Source organism: Squalius cephalus (genome assembly GCF_949319135.1).
Source record: "Squalius cephalus genome assembly, chromosome: 8".
NCBI lineage: Eukaryota > Metazoa > Chordata > Actinopteri > Cypriniformes > Leuciscidae > Squalius > Squalius cephalus.
The window spans coordinates 43,774,849-43,795,053 of record NC_137129.1 but is presented as its reverse complement, the minus strand read 5'-3'; the positions used below and the strand labels follow the sequence as shown (position 1 = coordinate 43,795,053).

Here is a 20,205-nt window from a genome sequence, read left to right as displayed (position 1 = left end):
GGGGTCTCAGACCCATACTGGATCTAAGACAGCTGAACAAAGCATTAGCGAAACGCAGTTTTAAAATGCTCACGACCAGAAAAATCCTCGCGCATTTTCGCCGAGGAGACTGGTTTATGTCGATAGATCTGAAGGACGCATATTTTCAAATACAAATAGCGTCACGTCACAGGCGATACTTGAGATTCGCCTTCGAGGGCCAGGCATACCAGTACACAGTCCTGCCGTTCGGCCTGTCCCTAGCGCCCCGTACATTTACGAGGTGCATGGACGCAGCACTCGCGCCTCTCAGACTCCGAGGCATGCGAGTGCTGAACTATTTGGACGACTGGCTGATTCTAGTTCAATCACGATCAGAGCTCGTGGAGCACAGGACCATTTTACTCGATCACCTCGAGAATCTCGGTCTCAGAATCAACTGGGCGAAGAGCTCTCTGAACCCCAGTCAAATGATATTGTTTCTGGGCACAGTTCTGGACTCACAGTCTATGATAGCGCGTCTGTCACCACAGCGCGTGCTAGGCATTCAGCGCGCAGCGAGCTCTTTCCGCTGCGGCGCGACCATCACGCTCAAAATGTTTCAACGGATGCTCGGTCTTATGGCCTCAGCATCAGCAGTTCTCCAGCTGGGCCTGCTTCGCATGCGTCCTCTGCAGTTCTGGTTGATGGCGCGAGTACCGCGCAGAGCGTGGGCATCCGGTCAGCTTCGTCTCAAGGTCAATCAGAGTTGTGTTACAGCTCTGAAACCTTGGAGAGCAAGCGGCTGGTACCAGTCAGGTGTAAGCCTGGGGACTTCCTCGACAGTGAAAGTGGTGTCGACAGACGCCTCCACCTCGGGATGGGGAGCGCTGCTCGAGGGCAGACCGTTCTTTGGCCTGTGGTCAGAACTGGAGAAGCTCCAACATATCAACTGACTAGAAATGCTGGCAGTGGACAACGCGCTGACGCGTTTTCGTCCCCAAATAAAAGGACACCACGTCCTAGTCCGCTCGGACAATATGTCTGTGGTGTCCTACATAAATCGCCAGGGCGGTCTCAGATCCTGAAACTTATACAGGCTGGCGGAACGCCTCCTGGTATGGGCTTAGCGCAACTTGCGCTCGCTGAGAGCAGTGCATGTGCCTGGGCTCCAGAACTTGGGACCAGACAGGCTGTCCAGGAACAACATTCCTATGGGCGAATGGTCTCTACACCCACAGACAGTCCAGCTGTTGTGGGAGAGATTCGGCAGAGCGGATGTAGACCTGTTCGCGTCTCACGAAAACGCTCACTGCCCCGTGTTCTTACCAAGAGCGAGAGCGCGCTGTCCCAAACGTGGCCGCGCTGTCCGCTCTATGCTTTTCCCCCCATCTCACTCCTGCCTCAGGTGATAGAACGGATCAGGGAAACGAAATGCTCAGTGCTGCTTGTAGCACCGTTCTGGGAGAACCAACCTTGGTTCCCAGTTCTGATGCAGTTAGCAGACACTGCCCCATGGCCAGTGCCATTTGAGGAGGGACCTCCTCTCTCAGGCCAGGGGTTCGATTTGGCACCCTCACCCGGAATTGTGGTCCCTCCACGTGTGGGCGCTCAACGGGTACCCGCTGATCTCTCAGTGGGAGTGCTAAACACTATCACTCAGGCTAGAGCTCCGTCTACCAGACATCTCTACGCCTCAAAGTGGTCGGTATTCTCCAGCTGGTGCACAGCTCGGGGTTTCTCACCCTCCGACTGTAGGGTGACGGAGGTTCTCTCCTTCCTGCAAGAGCTGTTGGATAAGGGCAGAGCCCCTTCCACGCTCAAAGTCTATGTGGCGGCTATCGCAGCGTTCTATAACGCAACGCTCGGTCAGTCAATAGGAAGGAACGATTTAGTCATCCGCTTCCTCAAGGGAGCTAGGGGGCTGAATCCTCCCAGGCCCCCTTCAGTCCCTATGTGGGACCTCTCTACGGTTTTGGAAGCCATGAAAGGTGATCCTTTCGAGCCCATCCAAACAAATAGCCTCAAACATCTGTCTTTCAAAACAGTGTTTTTGCTGGCTCTCGCTTCAGTGAAGCGTGTGGGTGACCTGCACGCGCTCTCTGTGAGCGCGGCGTGCTTGGAGTTTGGGCCAAACGACTCAAGAGTCATACTCAAACCTAAGCATGGTTACGTTCCAAAATCCCTCAACACACCGTTTCGGGCTCAGGTCATTTCCCTGTCTACCCTGCCGGTGTCGGGCGAGGAAGGAGACGCAAGCGTTCTTTGTCCAGTTAGGGCACTAAGAGCTTATGTGTCTCGCTCGTCTGTTTTTCGACAGACTGAGCAGCTATTTGTCTCGTTCAGTGGACGTTCCAAGGGACTGGCTGTTTCGAGAAAAAGCCTATCCAGATGGATAGTTGACGCCATAGCGCTGGCTTACACTGCCAAGGGCTTACAGTGCCCGTTGGGTGTCAAAGCGCACTCCACGAGAGGCGTCGCCTCTCCGTGGGCTTGGTCTAGTGGGATCTCCTTACAGGACATATGTCCTGCATTCATAAGGTTTTATAACCTTGAGGTTCCCGACTTGCAGGCTAAGCTACTGTCGGTCTAACGAATCAGTTCTGTCTGATTACGATGCTGAGATCGTGAGCGCTGTGCGCAGCCGACTAATATACTATGGGCAGTATGGCGTAAGACCCGCATTTTCCACATTAGTCAGGCTACCTGCCTTGTCTATGTGATGTCACGTTATCGCGTCTACGGACGCTGTTATATGTGGGACAGAGGGAACCCTCTCTGTGAGTCCCTCTGGTGATTGTGCACTTTAAATCCTGGGCTTCGCTTCCAGGTTTATTAGTGTCTGATCCCAGCACGCACAGCATTTTACAATGGGTCCCATAGCGTCTTAGCTAAGACGCAGTACGAGAGACCTCTCGTAAGAGAACGTACTCGGTTACTAACGTAACCTCGGTTCTCTCTAGAAGAGGGAACGAGTACTGCGTTCCCTGCCGTGCGTGCGATCCACTCTGGTTCGCTTCGGCGATGAAAAATTAGTGGATCAGCCTTTTCGAGCTCCCTTTATAGGGGTAAGCCACACCCCTTTCGGCGGGAAGTGGCACAGAGGGCGCGAAGCACCCTCATTGGCCTGACGTCACTTCAGGCCTCGCTCGATAGGCTAATGCAGTTGCCGCAGAGCAGCCAATGAGCGAGCGAGCCGTCTCGCCTATGGCCGCGTGCTGCTGCAACGCGTTTTACAATAATACAAAATTAAAGGGTTAGTTCGCCCATTTAAGACATGAAGTTGTATGCAATCCTTACCAGCACTATAGTGCATATACACTCTGTGGTCACCTCCCTGGTCAGAGTTCTGGCCGCTGGAAGTTTTTCAAGAAAGTAGTCCCGTTTAGTTTCCGGGGCCTCAAAACTGTGCGTTTTTACGTGAAAAAATTATATGCGTTTCAAAGCTTGATTAATTTACATCACAAAAAACACGCCAGACAAAATTCATACCTCAGTTTTTAATCGGCACTATTTTATTTCCATTTCTATCAATCCTCGCTGCTGTCAACGTCAACAGTGCGCAGTGCACGTTCCGATCAGCTGTTCCATAGTGTTTACACAATCGAATGACAACGACGTAAAAAGTAGAAAATTAACAATGGTGCAAACTTGTAAATTCCCAGGTTGTGACCACAAGAATGTGCTGGGATCACTGTTCAGATTCCATCGTTTTCCTGTTTCGGATATAGCTAATATGAGACAGCTTTGGCTGGTTGCCATCGGCTACTCTGCGGGAGCTAAAATATCCAGAATCAAGGATTTTCGTGTGTGCAGTGCTCACTTCAGCGAAGACGATTACATCCCCAACCAAGGAGGAAAAAAAACAAAACAGATTTGAAAGAGTTTTGCTGTACCAGTACCACGGGTAAGCTCTATTTACTAACTTTATGATCCCATGTCTAAACTGTACAGTAAACAATGTTTAGACTCCAGTGGAAATCACGTGAAAAGAGGTCTAATATAAAAACAGTATATAGGGATATAGGTACAATTTGCTGAGAAAACTATTTGGATGTATGCAGACAGACCTGTAATGCAGTTGGCCTCCTCGTCAATCGATAGGTTTTGCATCTGTGGCATGAGTTCCCATTCGTGGCAGCAATAGCTTCTGTTGGCATAACTTGACAATTTGAACAAGTGCACCACCATTTGTCGTTCATCCTGGCTCTTGCTACAGCTGTGGGCCCAGCATCAACTTGGACAACTTCATCTCTGTCCTCTCGCTCTCTCTCTTCCCGTTCTATCTCCATCTGCTGAAGTTCGGCATCGGTATACTCCGGTTCATAAAGGTATCCCTTTGGCGTTGTGCTAAAATTACTTTAATCATCATCTGTTCCGTCTGACATTGTGCTAAAATTGGTTTCATCATCAGAAGTTTCGTAGTCAGACATGTTGTCAGCGAGTCGCGCTATCAACAGCTGATCGGAACGTGCGCACTGTTGACGTTGACAGCAGCGCGGATTGATAGAAATGGAAAGAAAATAGTGCCGATTAAAAACTGAGGTATGAATTTTGTCTGGCGTGTTTTTTGTGATGTAAATTAATCAAGCTTTGAAACTGTTGTAAACTCAGAATCGAAGACCAGGAGACTTGGTTGTTTCTTCAGCAGGATTCTTTATTGAGAACGCGAGCTGTCGGTAGCTGCAGTCACCAAAGTCTGTCTGAGTTCTATACAGTATAGTTTTTATACATTTAGAAGGAGGTGGGACTTTTGGAGGTGGAGACAAGTCAAACAAAGCAGAGGGATGATTCTTGATTCAATCAAGAATAAGCATAACACTATCATTCAAATGATCCAATCAGCCTGATAGAATCACCCATACCTTCACATGATAATAGTTTAACTTGGAGTCATGTCACTGTTCAGGAGGTGTACACAGATACAAAGGTCAATGTCCGATGACTGGGTTGCTTGACTTAATCTTCTTTGAACTGTCAACTCACATGAACATAAATTAAACTGTCATCATCTATGCCTCACATGAACATAAATTAAACATATTCCCACATTTCCCCCTTTGAGAGTTCTAATAACTCTCACAAAATACAAATTTAGATACTTAAAAGTTAATTCTTGTAACTTGAAAAAGTTACAGGCACATAGCATATGTTCTGTGCTGATTTTCTGTAATTGCATGTTGACACAGAAACAAACATGTAATTAGGGTCCGTGAAGTTCTTACGGGTAATATTCTTTTATGGTTGGACCAGTCATTTTCTCGTGCGAGGCGTGAGTCATCTGTTGAATGAAACACTTGATACTGTGGACGCATACGTAGAATGCCAGTAGAATAAATAACAGCAGAATTGCTATTTCTCTAATCCACAGCCAGGGTTTACCAATCAAGTTTCCGAACCATGAAGAATTGTCTTCAGTCATCTGGTGTAATTTTGTTGAAAGATCAATGATGTCTTGTTGGATTTTGTTCAAGTTCTCGGTTGGATCCATTAACCCGGTGCAGCACTCAGGGCCGATAATGGTGCAGGCTCCCCCTTGCGTTGCAATAATGTAATCCAAGGCTACTCTGTTCTGTAAGATCATGATCTTGTGCGAACGAGAGTGTTCGTGATGTTGTCCAGGGCCAAAACAGTATCATTGGCCAATTTCTGTACAGAATCTGACAGGCTTCTGACTTGATCGAGAGCCTGCATGACCCCATACGATGGGATTAAGGCTCCAAGAGTTCTTGACCACCACGTTTGAACACAAGTGAGTCCTGGAACGCAGCCATCTTTGTTGGTAGAAGGAGCTGAATCATGTAACTGTGGAGAGCTTGGAGTGGAGTGTGTGTTTTCTCTGATAGCTGGCAGAACATAAACCAGGGTGCACCTGCCGTTGAATTGGCTGGGTAGGATGCTGTAGACAGAAGTTCCACATAACCAAAAAGTGCCAGTTGGTGGAGGAATCATACACCACTGATTTATTGCAAAAAGTTTCGGTTGGGATGGGTTCCTGGAGAGACACTCGATTAAGTCATTTTCCTGTTTCTTCTCTGTAGTAGTAACGTACACATGGGATTCATCTGTTCCTCTTTCAATCACAAAACTGCAACGTTCACGAGGAATTTCACCCATTGGAGTCAATGCTGAAGCATAATTTTCCATGCACCAATAGAACATCATTGGCTGGAGTAGATCTGTCATGATGGGAGTAGCTGAAGTTAGGTTGCAGGATGGTAGTCCAGGTATGCAACACTGAGAAGCTGGAGGAATGGTTATGTTATGACATGTATCTTTGTTGAATACTCCACTGGTATGATGATTGAATAAGGTACACGTGTCACATTTGGAGATAGGGTGTGCCACCCATGGGATTCCTGCTCCTACAGAAGGTGCGTGTGGCATGCAAACGTTCTTTCCAGCAAACAAGGCATTTCTTGACATATTCATCAGCTCTATGAATATGTTGTTTCTGGGGTCTACACTTTGCGCTATGTCCATGATGGTTAGTATTAAGGCAATCTTGATCATGTTGCTGGATGACTGAAGTTCCCGTAGATTAATCTCTGCGTTGTGTATTTTTTTCTTCTGTGTTGGTTGTAGTCTCTGCAGTTGGTCTAGTTGTTTTCCGGAGGTTGGGTCTTCATGTGCAGGTGTGTAGGTCAGTGCATATGATTCTTAGGATAACCGTCAAGTGGTATCTGCACAGAGTTAAGAAAGAAAAAAACAAAAGAGAACAACTGCAACAGACAAGTATTCATTGTAAAGACTGCAAACATTAGGGTTGTATCCTCTGTTCAATCTGAGTCTGCTAATTGTGGTTCCTTCTTTCCCTATTTCTTCATTCATGAGACACCTAAAAGGAACAGTGAGGTGAGGATGGACTATGGTTGGGAAGGGCCTATAAGGGAATCTTCACCGCAGGGTTGGCCCCCGAAAGCCTGTTGCTTCCAGTTCTTCCTGGGCTCCTCACTGGTCCATGTGTCCTATCCTATCCCTGTAGGGGGAGGAACCACTTTGCAATGTGGCACATGAGTCCATGTTTTCTTTCCCTGGCACAACACTGCAGCTGCTGTAATCAACATTACTTGATGTGGTCCTTGCCACTTAGGCTCTAATGGTTTGTTTTTGAATGATTTTATCATGACCCACTGACCTGGGATGATTGTGTGTCCACCCTCTGGTGGAGTCTGCCAACATGACTCAACTCTCTCTCTGGCACTCTGTACTGCCTTTGTAAGGTGTTCACAGTAAGAGATCAGGGCATCTGAGGCAATGTGAACATCAGCATTTCTAAGGTCAATCACACCTGGCATCTGCATTGGGCGTCCTGTAATAATCTCATGAGGGCTCAGTCCTACTGATCTGTTAGGTGACGCTCTCATACTACACAGTACAGCTGGCAGCGCTTCAACCCATGACACTCCCTCCTGATGCATTTTGCTTAGCCTGGTTTTGATTGTTCTGTTTGCCCTTTCAACCTGTCCTGATGCTTGTGGCCTGTAGGGGCAGTGAAGATTCCACTTAATCTTCAACATTTTAGACACTTCTTTAACTACCTGTCCTGTGAAGTGCGTACCCTGATCTGAGTCAATGCAATCTGGTAATCCCCATCTGGAAATGAAATCAGTGACAAGACATTTAGCAGTATGTGCAGCGGTAGCACGCCCTGTTGGATAAGCTTCTACCCATCTTGAGAATTTGTCGATTATTACCAAAACGTCAGTTTTTCCCTTACAACAAGGCAACGAGATGTAATCAACTTGCAGGTGACGAAATGGTCCTGGTGGAGCTGGGGTATGTGTTGCTGGTGTAATGGCTGCTGGTACATCATTATTTTTCTGACATGTAACACACCTCTTGGCTGTTTCGGTGGCTACATTTCTGAATTTTGGATTCCACCATTGATTTGAGAACCTGTGATTCATCGCTGCTGGACCACTGTGACCCAAATTGTGTATTTGTTGAGCCAAATATGGCAGCAGTGATTCGGGAGCAACATACTTCCCCCCTTTGGTCCAGCAGCCAGATGAATCAACGGTGGCTCCTTTGTCTAACCATGTCCATGCTTCATATAGAGGAACATCTTTGTACAAATCAATGATAGATTCAGGAGGCAGAATTGTCTTCTGTGCTGTACTACCTGAACACACTTGTACAGTTACATAGGAACACGCCTGTTTAGCTGCTACATCTGCAAGAGCATTACCTTTAGCTTCTGTAGTGTTAGTTGTGAGATGTGCTTTTACTTTGATCACCGCTAATTTCTTTGGAAGTTTCATGGCAAACATAAGATCTTTCACTAATTCAGCATGCTTAATGGGGGATCCAGCAGAAGTTAGAAACTGTCTGCTTTGCCAAATGACACCAAAATCATGAGTAACCCCAAAAGCATACCTGGAATCTGTGTAGATATTTGCAACTGATCCTGAAGCTAGTGTGCATGCTCTAGTTAAAGCTACCAGTTCTGCAGCCTGAGCTGAAAAATGATCTGGAAGACGACCTGAAGCTACCACCTCAGTGGTGGACGTTACTGCATAACCTGCTCGTCTGTTCCCTTCAATTACTTGAGCTGAACCATCAACAAACAACTCAAATTCTGCATTTTCTATGGGAGTTTCTGCTATTTCACTTGTCGCTGCGTATGTAAACGTAACACAATCATGAGTCATTTCACCTTCATCCTCTAACACAACTTCAGTCATTGCAGACATCATACATGCTGAGGGGTTCGTGACTGGTGCACGCTGTAAAACAATGTTCGGGGCTGTGAGAGTAGTTAACCAATTTCCCCAACGAGAGGAAGTGACAGAAGTGATTTTTGCTTGATTCATTAGTGCGGACACTGCGTGAGGGCATTTTACATTTACCGTCTGACCTAACACCATTACTGATGAAGCCTGAAGCGCTAGATGAACTGCCTGTACTGCTCTGAGGCATGGTCCCATACCTTGAGCTACTATGTCAAGTTTACCAGAATAGTAATGAATTGGACGTAAACTGCCCCCATGATCTTGCATTAGACATGCAGTCATAAAGCCCAAGTGTTCATGGACATAAAGCACAAAGGGTCTATCAGATTGGGCAATTCCTAATGCTGGGGCTTGACATAGTGCTCTCTTCAAATCATTGAATGCTTTGAGGTGAAGTTCTTCCATACAAACAATATCTGAATCTTTACCATGGCCTTTCAACAAGTCATAGAGAGGCTGAGCAATCGAGGCATATTCTTCAATCCACGGTCTACAGTAACCTGCTGTTCCTAAAAATGAGCGTAGTGTTTTAATGGTAGTAGGCGGAGGTATGGCTTTGACTGAAGCCGCTCGATCCTGTGTAATGGATCTATTTCCTGCACCAATTGTTTGACCCAGAAATATGACTTGCTTTTTAGCAATTTGAGCTTTGTGAAAGCTGCATTTGTGTCCTTTTTTATGCAAATAGTCCAGCAATGCTGCCAATTCAGTTTGATGTACCTCGTGATCTGTTGAGGCAATCAAAATATCATCGACATATTGGATCATAGTGGACTGTTTTACTGGACATTCTGGGTCACACAAATCACGTCTGACAGCCTGATGGTATATGGTCGGGGAGTTTTGAAATCCCTGGGCCAATCGGGTCCACTGATATTGTTCATGGTCAACTGTGAAAGCTAACCATGGCTGGCTGTCAGAGTGCAATGGTACTGAAAAGAATCCATTAGACATATCGATTACTGAAAAAATCTTACAATCTAATGGTAAGCCATTACAAATTGTAGCTGGATCTGCCACTAGCGGGGTGATTTTATCAATGTTTTTATTGGCTACTCTGTAGTCTATGGTAAGTCTCCATTGTCCCATTGGATTTCTTGATTGGCCATATGGGTGAGTTACAGGGACTGTTGGTTTTAACTAGCACTCCTTGCGTCAGCAACTTTTCTACAATAGGTTTGATTCCCTGTATGGCTTCCTTACTGATCGGATACTGTTTGGTAACCGGGGGTGGAGTCCCTGTCAGTTTGACTGGTTCTACACCTGTCAATAAACCACAATCATCCTTGTCATTAGCCCAAATTGGATGATTCAGTAAGAAAGCATACTCTGGAGGGATTGCATTATTGGTAGAAACGTGTGCTGAGGAAATTTTAATGCTAGCAGATTCTGAGGACATGTCTAAAGTTAGATGTACTTGTCTCAGGAGATCCATGCCTAAAATTGCACCTGTATTCAATGGAGCACATAGCAATTTTGTCGTCAGAGTTTTAGGGCCAAATTGTACCTCTATGGGCGGGGTTTCATACAAAACAGAATCTTCACCTATTACGCCAGTTAAAGAAAGTTTGGTTTTCTTGTACGGGATTTCTAAACCTTTAGTCTAAACCTGTAATCTCTGCACCTGTATCAAGCAAAAAATCAATCTCTTTCTCTTTTATGCTACCTTTCACAAAAATTATTTTGTCATTATGATGGATTACAGGGGAAAGGTAGCTACTCACAGCCCCAAAAATTAGTTTTTTTCCTGTTCTTTTTGTGCTCTTAGAAAAGCCTGAGCGAGCTGTCCTAAAGTTTCAGTGGACATTGGCGGAACTACGTCAGGGTTGTAGGCAGGCTGAGAAGGAGCAGAATTATGCATTCTATTTCTTTTATTATCTTGCAACTTCTTCCTACATTATTTCTCCCAATGTCCTAATTTTCCACAGTAGTGGCATTTGTCTTCTTTTTTAGACCACCGGTTTTCTTGTTTTGCTGTGCTAAATGTAGCTGCTGCTGCTACTCTCACTTTGGCTTTAACATCAGCATCTCTTTCCCATGTGGCCAATCTGTCTAAGTTACTTCTGAGAGTTCGGTTAGCCCAGGTTAGGTCCAGGAATGGCAACGCTCTTCTGTACTCGGCTACAAGGCCATCTGACCAGATTCGAACTAGGGGTCCTTTATAATCTAGTACACTTTCAGGGTCATCAACGATTCCACTATACGTTACAGCTGCCTGACAGAACCTCTCAGTATATTCACTAACAGTTTCTTCTTTCTTTTGTAAACAGCTAGTAATTCTAGACCAATCTATTTTAGGTCCTAAGATATTCTTTAGGATTTTCAAAACACCTTCTCTCATATCGCTTCTACTGGCATGTTGTAGTTCAGAAGTAACAGCAGACTCAAAACTGTTGAATTCAGATTCAGTTAGAATTTGTGACATCAGCTGTGTAACTTCTGTCAACGTCATGTCATAGAGACGCATTTTACTGATCAATGCTCTTCTAAATTCAGAAAATTTTGTGCGTGCTGAGGGTAAACTCTGGGATAGTCTCTCGATATCTTTGGGTCCTAGCGCTTTGGCAACAGCTTGTATTTGGACAACAGAAGAGTTGGGAGGAATACTTTCAGTTCCCTCAGTTCCCTGAGATCTTCTCCTTGCCCCGCACACCTTCACTGAATCTACTGGCTTATCAGTTACTGATTGGATGGCTACATCTGTTTCAAAGAAAGCTTTTAAGTCAGGATAAATGTTATCTGGCTGACTAAATTCTCCCTCATCAGTTTTTTCTGCATCTTTGTTGCGGTGTAATTTCTTAGTCAAAGAAGATATTCTAGCACGGAGCTCATTGTTCTGTTTCTCTAGCTCTGAGTTGCGTTTAGACTGTTCTGTAGCTATTGCTAAAATGAATTCTCTGTGGCAACAAATAATGGCTTTAACCCTCTGGGGTCTGAGCTGTTTTCTGGGCCCTGGAGGTGTTCTGACATGCTCTGACATTTGTGGTTATTTCTGTTACTTGTGACATTTTCATGGCTAAAGTCTAATTACACTGTATTCAGCACAAACTCTGCTACAATAATATATCAGCAGCATGTATGTAAAAGTTTGTAGTTTTGAGATAATGACATTTATGCGTGGTTTGTGAAAATACAAAAATAAATTCTCACTGAAATAAGGTCATGAAACCCCTACTGATTATTTCTTCACAAGACTTTTGAAAATTGTATCACGTAGCCTAGAATATTTGCTCTAAAACTATGTGAGAATCACCCTGACTGCTCATTCAGAGAAGACAATATATTGATTTAAAAAATTTACGACGTGTTTTGTGTTAGAAAGCAATATGCGAAGGGGCGGATCACCTCATTTCATTAATATGAAAGCTTTCCACACCTGAGAAAGACAAAGAACCTCCCTAATGGCCCTATTAGGAGCTTATCAGGGCCCATCATTCTGACCAACCTTGCACAAAGAATGAGGAGATTTAAAAAAGAATGGCTTTTAAAATTGTTTGGATTTATTTACAACACAACATAATCCAAAGATACACAACAAAAAAGCACTTATTGAAGAAAGAGACCTTTGTGCCATTCCTAAAAACATTGTACATACCTTTCATTTTCTAAGGTGTTTGATTTTCACTTTACCATGTTCATGTACAGAGACATGTACTGTGAATGTTGAAGTCAGCAGGACTCAGTGGCATCTGGGCCCTGAAAAAAAAAAAAAAAAAAAAGTGCACATACTGATATCAAGAGAAAGGCCTGCACGATTTTGGGAATACATTTTAGATTTTTCTTGTTAAAATTGCTTTTTAAAATTCACAGAATACACACACACACTCACACAAATGTTTCCAACAATATATAATGAACACCAGGTTTGTTGTGCCTTGTAGGTATAGGCTATGCGCAGTGCTGCATAAAATAATAACAATATAGCAGCCTATATATATTTTCAAAAAGATTTCAGTAACAACTAAGCTAGAGAAAAATATATTGATTATCATGTTACTTCAAATGTTTCCATTCGTTATGATGATATGAAATGAGATAATAGTAAAAACATGAAGCCGTTTGGAGCGTTTTGCTTTTCAAAAATATGATACATTCAAACGCGATCGCGATCAAAAATATGATACATTAAAACGCGATCGCGATCAAAAATATGATACATTAAAACGCGATCGCGATCAAATATAAAACATTATGGTTAGGCCTACCATATACATCTCTACGTTTGAGCAGATATCCACAAACACAGTAACAGTAAACACGGGTCTAAATATTATAATATTCACCATATATCTAGCAACAGTTCAACTGCAATGTGAAATTTATGCAACAATAGCAAACTAATATGTAAGAATTTCTTACCTTACATCTTTCTTGTCTTCAAATCGCGTTCTTCTTCTTCTGAGGTAAATCCAATGTAAGCTCAGGCACGTCTTTCAAACTCGACGAAAAGTGAAGTGAAGTGTTTTGTTGTTGAGGTAATGAGGGCGATCGCGTTCCATGTGGAGATTTGCATGTGAATATCTTTTGCGCGAGTGGGCGTGGCCGAATTAAAAATAATTAGGAAGTGTTTGAGAAGCTGGACATCTTGTTGGTTTTATACAAATTACTTAAACAGAGAATATTTGTTTTCGTTTTGAATCCGATCATTTAAAAGTACACACTTAAATGTTTATAAAGGTGTATGGCTCATAAATGTGTGACAAGTATTCGCTGAGTTTTGTTTCAGTTTATAGACGTGCTCAAGAAAAAAAAGTTCACCGCGACGGAGAGGCAGAACGCACACACTGTTTATTTTCTTTATTTTACAAAAGCACAATGTTTTGATTTGATTGGAAGTGGACACATACAAAAGTAGAAATACCACAGATTCTTTTTTTATATTTCTTTTTTCTGTATGACCATAAATGACGGAGAAATTTAAGTTTATAGTGCTACAATGTGGAGAAAATCCAGCAAAACGCGCCGGCGCGTTTGTCGACCTCAGAGGGTTAACCTTGTTCTTGCGAACACTTGCTCCTAGTACCTTTTTACAATCTTCTACTGACCAAGTTTTGTCTGGGTGAATTTCATATTTCTGAGTTAGTTCCTGTCTAACTTTTTCAGTGACTATTAGGTCCATTTGTTCTCCCAACAATGTTTTAAATTCGCTTTCTGACCACAATGGAGCCGCACGGCCACCTTTTTCAGTAGTGGGGATCAGTCTGGCATTTTTCCTAAACATTTTTTTGTGAGTTTTCTTTGTTACCACACAATCAAAAACACTAAAACTTCTCTCTAGTGTCTACACAGAGGGTACACTTGTTAACACATCAGCTATTGTTAACCTTCCTTGCCCAGAGCAAAGGATTTCACAAATTATCTTCCCTGCCTACACTAGCACTTTACGCTAAAATGAACAGAGGATCAACAGAAATAACTAGCACGTAAAGCTAATTCTTCTCTGCCTGAAGCAAAGGATAAACCAAAATATTAGCACCTTATGCTAACCGTCCCTGATAAAGCAGAGGATAAATCTTCACTAACTTTACAGAGGATAAACCTTCTCTAGCAATGTAGAGGATAATGCAATTTCATCTCTTAAAAAAAAAACTTTTTTTAGAGGATAAACTTAGTTAACCAAACCCTGCAGCTGTCTGTTAACTACTTCTCTGAACGGCGCAGAGGATATTAAACTTGTACTGGTATTTAAAGGTTCTTTTGAATAGAGTAGCACTCACCAACCCTTGGTTGTAAAGGAAAATTCAGTCTGGAAATCTTTGTTCAGCTGGAAGTTTCGCTCTGGATTCCAAAAGATGCAGTCTGGAAGGCAGATCTTTGTTTGAGCTTGAAGTTTTTCAATCTGGATTCAGGTGAAGAAGCTGGAACTCTATCCGGGTCACAGGGCACCAAATTGTTGTAAACTCAGAATCGAAGACCAGGAGACTTGGTTGTTTCTTCAGCAGGATTCTTTATTGAGAACGCGAGCTGTCGGTAGCTGCAGTCACCAAAGTCTGTCTGAGTTCTATACAGTATAATTTTTATACATTTACAAGGAGGTGGGACTTTTGGAGGTGGAGACAAGTCAAACAAAGCAGAGGGATGATTCTTGATTCAATCAAGAATAAGCATAACACTATCATTCAAATGATCCAATCAGCCTGATAGCATCACCCATACCTTCACATGATAATAGTTTAACTTGGAGTCATGTCACTGTTCAGGAGGTGTACACAGATACAAAGGTTAATGTCCGATGACTGGGTTGCTTGACTTAATCTTTGAACTGTCAACTCACATGAACATAAATTAAACTGTCATCATCTATGCCTCACATGAACATAAATTAAACATATTCCCACAAAACGCATATAATTTTTTCACGCAAAAACGCACAGTTTTAAGGCCCCGGAAACTAACCGGGAATACTTTCTTGAAAAACTTCCAGCGGCCAGAACTCTGACCAGGGAGGTGACCACAGAGTGGGTCAGTGTGTATGCACTATAGTGCTGGTAAGGATTGCATACAACTTCATGTCTTAAATGGGCGAACTAACCCTTTAAGGATAATTTTTGGCTTCAGTATTTCGTGAAAAGAGGTCTTTTCCCATAGCGTCTTAGCTAAGACGCAGTACTCGTTCCCTCTTCTAGAGAGAACCGAGGTTACGTTAGTAACCGAGTACGTTTTCTCCAGAGTGGCTGTATAAATAAATTAACTAAAGTAATAACTTTTTTACAACAGAAATGAATCAACACTGAACTTACTTAAACTGGACTATGACACTCTTTTCTTCTAGATCTGCTGTACAGGAACAAACTTTGTTGCATTATTTTCCTGTTATCACTTTAAAGCTGCTTTGAAAACATCTGTATTGTAAAAAGCGCTATATAAATAAAGGTCACTTGACTTCTGTTTCTACAGAAGTAACATTTATACTGCAAACGCTCTACTACAAACATCTCCATATATAATATTTTTTTAATTATTTAATTTGAGTAATTCAGCCCACCAAAAATATTCAAATGCCTTTGATTATAGTAACATTCACAATTATTTTTTTTTACTTTTATTTCTTTTTTATTTAAAAGCAATGATGCATCGCCACTTTTAAATGTAAAATGAAAATCTATTTTTTTTTATTTAAATTAGTAATCTATGGACACCTTTCAGTAATAAAATGGTTAAAGGGGTCATATAATGGTACATGCACTTTTACAAGTTGATTGCACTGAAATGTCTGTTGGCAGTGCCTGTACACAACCATCCTATCATGATTAAAATCCATCCAGTGGTTTTGTTTTAATCTCCATATATGTTTGACCATCTATGAAATCAAGCCGTTCGATATTGTGACGTCATAAGATCGTACGCCCCTCCCGCGATTGTGATTGACAGCCGTGTTTCAACACAAGACCCGCCCTGAGCAAGCTGTGACAGCCGTCGTCATAGTAGTCCGCCATTGTTGATATGCTGGAGTAGAATGGCGTCTAAGCGATTGTGGTGTTCTGTTCTTAGATGTAATAAGGAACACAGCAGTCATTTGGATGTTCCTAAATCTGAGCCGTTGAAGATGCAGTGGCTGAGTTTTGTTTTTGAAGCGATATGCCCAAAGGATTGACGCGGGGATTCCCTCACGGGGATTCCCCACGATCGTCCATGCTTTCATGTTTACGCGAATCATTTCACACCAGACAGCTTTACAAACGAGAAAAAACGGATCGGTACCAACGTGTTACTGCTGAACCTCCAGAAGATGTGAGTGTAATGTTTTATTAACCTTTATATTAGTATTTATATTAATCTTTGCGAAATTTGCAAACCTTGTTGCACGCTTCACAATGAATGCGTCTAAGGTTTACACTCAGGGTACATTACTGCATGTTTTCTATGTACGACGTTCTCAATATAATTCATAATCACACGTTTATAACGAATAACACGTGGTTATTGTGTTAGATACGGTGTACCCACAGAACAGAGGGGCGGGGTGAGCAAAGCTCATTATCATTTAAAGACACATGCACTGAAACGGCGTGCTGAAAACAGAGCTGTTTTTGACCAGGTAAAATTAGTGTTTTCTTACAATACTAATGAGAATTTTTAATTAAAGTATATTACAAACTTTTAATTTAGACCCTAAAGAATCATATTAGCTTGTACAAAAATGGCATTATATGACCCCTTTAATCATGATTTCATTAAGTTGGCTTGAGAGAGCCAACTTACTGAAATCCTATTTAAACTTAATATTATTATTATTCTTCTGTGAAAAACTGTTGACTCAAACTCGTCCTAGAGCTTTAACTCTACATACTCCTAACTCGGCTCAGACACTCAAACTGATCTGAAGTTAGTTGCTATATCTTTTCAGACTGATCGGACTTACGGTTTTCCTAAAAATGCCGATCAAAACTCGGAAAAACTCCCATTGACTTACATTGGGGAGTTCTAAAAAATTCATATCCAGATTCAAACTCACCAACCGACAAAAATTTCAATCTAAACACCTTGAAGACTAAACCAAACTGCCGTTCTATCCACCTTATTCTGCTCTAAACAATGCGCGCTGCCCAGGGGCGGTTCTAGAGGCGGGGCCACAGGGGCCCTGGCCCCTGCTGAAATCTGATTGGCCCCTGATTGGCCCCCGTTCCTAGGGGTGAGGAAAAAATCGATTCTTAGATGCATCGCGATGCGGACGTGGACGATTCTGAATCGATTCACAAATGTCAAAAATCGATTTTCTAAAAATATATATTTTTTCCTAATAACGTAATATTGACGGAACGCAAAAGGCGGAACTCCAAAGCGGACGTGCAGTGCGCGGACAGTCTGTGGCGTGCACATAACAGACTCTTGATGGCTGAGCACCAAATTCGAACGGCACCCTCTTCGTTGAAAGCTAACGTATGGAAAATTGGCAATTTCGTTGTGACCTATTTAGTATTTTTTGTATGAGAGCTGCTTTCTGTATTGTTTAGTTTTCACATCAATATGCTGTAAACCGATCTGTTATACGTACATTATACTGCCCTGCAATATGTGCAATGTCAGTCACAAAAAGTTACATTTTGACTGTGCTCTCTGCAGATGTTCATTCACTTTTTTTGTATAAGCTGTTTTTGATTGTGGTATACAGCAAACATTTCAAGTCATAACTCTTCATTATTTAGTTGTGTATAAGAGCGGCTTTGTATGTTACTAATTATTCAGAATATGCGTAAGTCCACAAGCATTATATGAGAGCTGCTGGTACACAATTCTGTATTTTTGAACGAAAACTGTTTGTGAATTTGCTACAGCAAAATGTTTTTTTGTCTGAAGGATTATATTGCTCATTGTAAATAACAGGAGGATGTTGGTTAGAAGTCTATTATTAAATGCTAGAGATTCAGAATATGCTGAAGTTTGTATTCATTTACTACAAGTATGCTGCTAGTACAGGCACACATTTATTTTCCTGTTGGTTCTTTGCAATGTTGGGACATAGGGGAGAGCGGGGCACAAAGTAACACTTTTTGACTTTCTCAGTTTGTGTAAATCTACTTTTATTTTTTAGTGTTTTTTTAGTATTTATTTTTTCCCACATTAATTTCCCACATGTCTACTACAATTATGTGGTTTTGTTTTATTAATACAGTATATACTTTTTTCTTGACATACCCCGAAAGAATGGAAGTGAAATGTGACAACATGCCCCATAGGTGGGGTACATTGTAACATGACCATATGGCAGCTTAAAATGTTATCTAATCTAATAAAAAAATATATACAAAACAAACTAAAATATTTCTAATATATTTTTCTAAATAAAATACAATTAAAAAACTTTTTCATATAAAATAATGGCAATTTTTAATAATTAAATATAAACTAATTTTTGAGTTTTGACTACGAACACATGAAAACACAGCTATACAACATAGTTCAAAACAAATAAATAATTAGTAATTTCTGAACATTGACTCTCAGTCTTTATTCACCTTTTTCTCACGTTTTCCCAAAAAAATTAATAAAAGTATGGAATATAATAGCGTATTTCTAAAAGGGGCACATTGTAACGCAGAGTTACAACATGCTTCCGCCTGCACAACTGGGATTTAAACCCTGCTAGTGTCTTCTGCTAGTTAGCGAAGCATTAAATAACTATCTCAACTGTTAAATAACATCTTGGAGATTAAAACAATATCAGATTTGTCTTATTTTAAATAAACACAAAAAATAGAGATGAAAAGTTAACTTAAGTAAGAAATTTACTTTTGCTATGGTTTAATAAATATCTATGGATATCTTCCAAAAAAAAAATTTTTTTTCTATATAGAATTTTTTTTTCTATATAGTGTTGATATGACAACTAGTAAATACACAAAATTTCGTCATCCAAGCATGTGCGGAAGTATTTAAAACAAGCGTGTTACAACTAACCCCGCGTTAGGTTGTGCCCCGCACTCCCCTATGCTGGCAAATGTAACCTTTTAGTTGACTTGCCAAATCACTTCCATTTGTTTTATTAATAAAATTAATATAGGAAGTATTGGAAGTAAGTTTGTTATGGGTCATCATAAATACTTTGCTTTAAAAGTACCAAGTAAAAAAAAAAAGTTAATAATCGATAATCGTTACCCTCTGAATCGTAATCTAATCGAATCGTGAGGTGCCTAGAGATTCCCATCCATCAATCGTCGACGAGAAGAGCAACCGGAGAATTCTTCACAACGATCACAGATGCAATTCCACCCCCCAAACAATTAACAATAATTTACTGTTTATAAGCGACGACATGATTATGAAACTTAAAAGGTGGAATTCAGAAAGAAGTGCATTGTGTCCTTTATGCACAGTATAAATAAATGAAAAAAAAAATCATTAAGAAATTTACTGGCTCATAATTTTTTATTAGAGCGTTTGAAAAAGGAATGACTGCCGAAATGTATTTGCACCGTACTGAATAAATTATTTTGTGTGCTTGAATGTACCCTGTATTTGGCCCCTGAATGTAACATGTGGCCCCTTAATGGCCCCTGTTACAAAAAAATCCTAGAACCGCCACTGGCGCTGCCATAACGACGACTCCGGTTGCCTACTTCCGGTTCGTAGCGCTTGACCTGTACTAGCAACGAGAGAATGAGTTCAAGCTCCTCATGTGCTGTTGTTGGTTGTTTTAACAATTCAAAGAAGATTTCAAACTTGAGTGTTTCGAGCATAAGATAAGAAGGAGATAATGTCCGGTTCTGTATCAGATACATTCAATAAAGTAAACGTTTAGAGTGGTTAGCGTCAAAACTGAAGCATAAGAAAAAAAGTCGGAAAACTTTGCCCATTAATTAGATGTGCAAGTCAAGCAGGCAAGTTTTCGGGTTGTTATGGACAATTAAAAATGTGAATATTCACGTTGCACAAGCGGTGGACTTTCAGTGAATTTATTTAAAGATTTATTTTTTAAAGAGCCGCAAGTCAAAAGAACCGGTGTTCCGACGATTTGTGCTGCCTTGTCGAAAAATGCTACCGTAGCGCGAATCGATCACAGAGAATGTCATTC

The 20,205-nt window shown here is 41.6% G+C and overlaps 1 protein-coding gene across 1 annotated transcript in view; it reads left to right on the top strand.

Moving 5' to 3' along the window:
* LOC307163353 (NLR family CARD domain-containing protein 3-like) overlaps positions 1-6,561 on the top strand; it is a gene marked incomplete at its 3' end in the record, with an annotated part of 40,079 nt that extends 33,518 nt beyond the window's left edge. The window contains exons 11-12 of the mRNA XM_079879385.1: positions 4,178-4,289; positions 6,544-6,561. Coding sequence (XP_079735511.1) covers positions 4,178-4,289; positions 6,544-6,561 — 130 coding nt within the window. The remainder of the gene's footprint in view (positions 1-4,177; positions 4,290-6,543) is intronic.
* Positions 6,562-20,205: the final 13,644 nt, after the last annotated feature.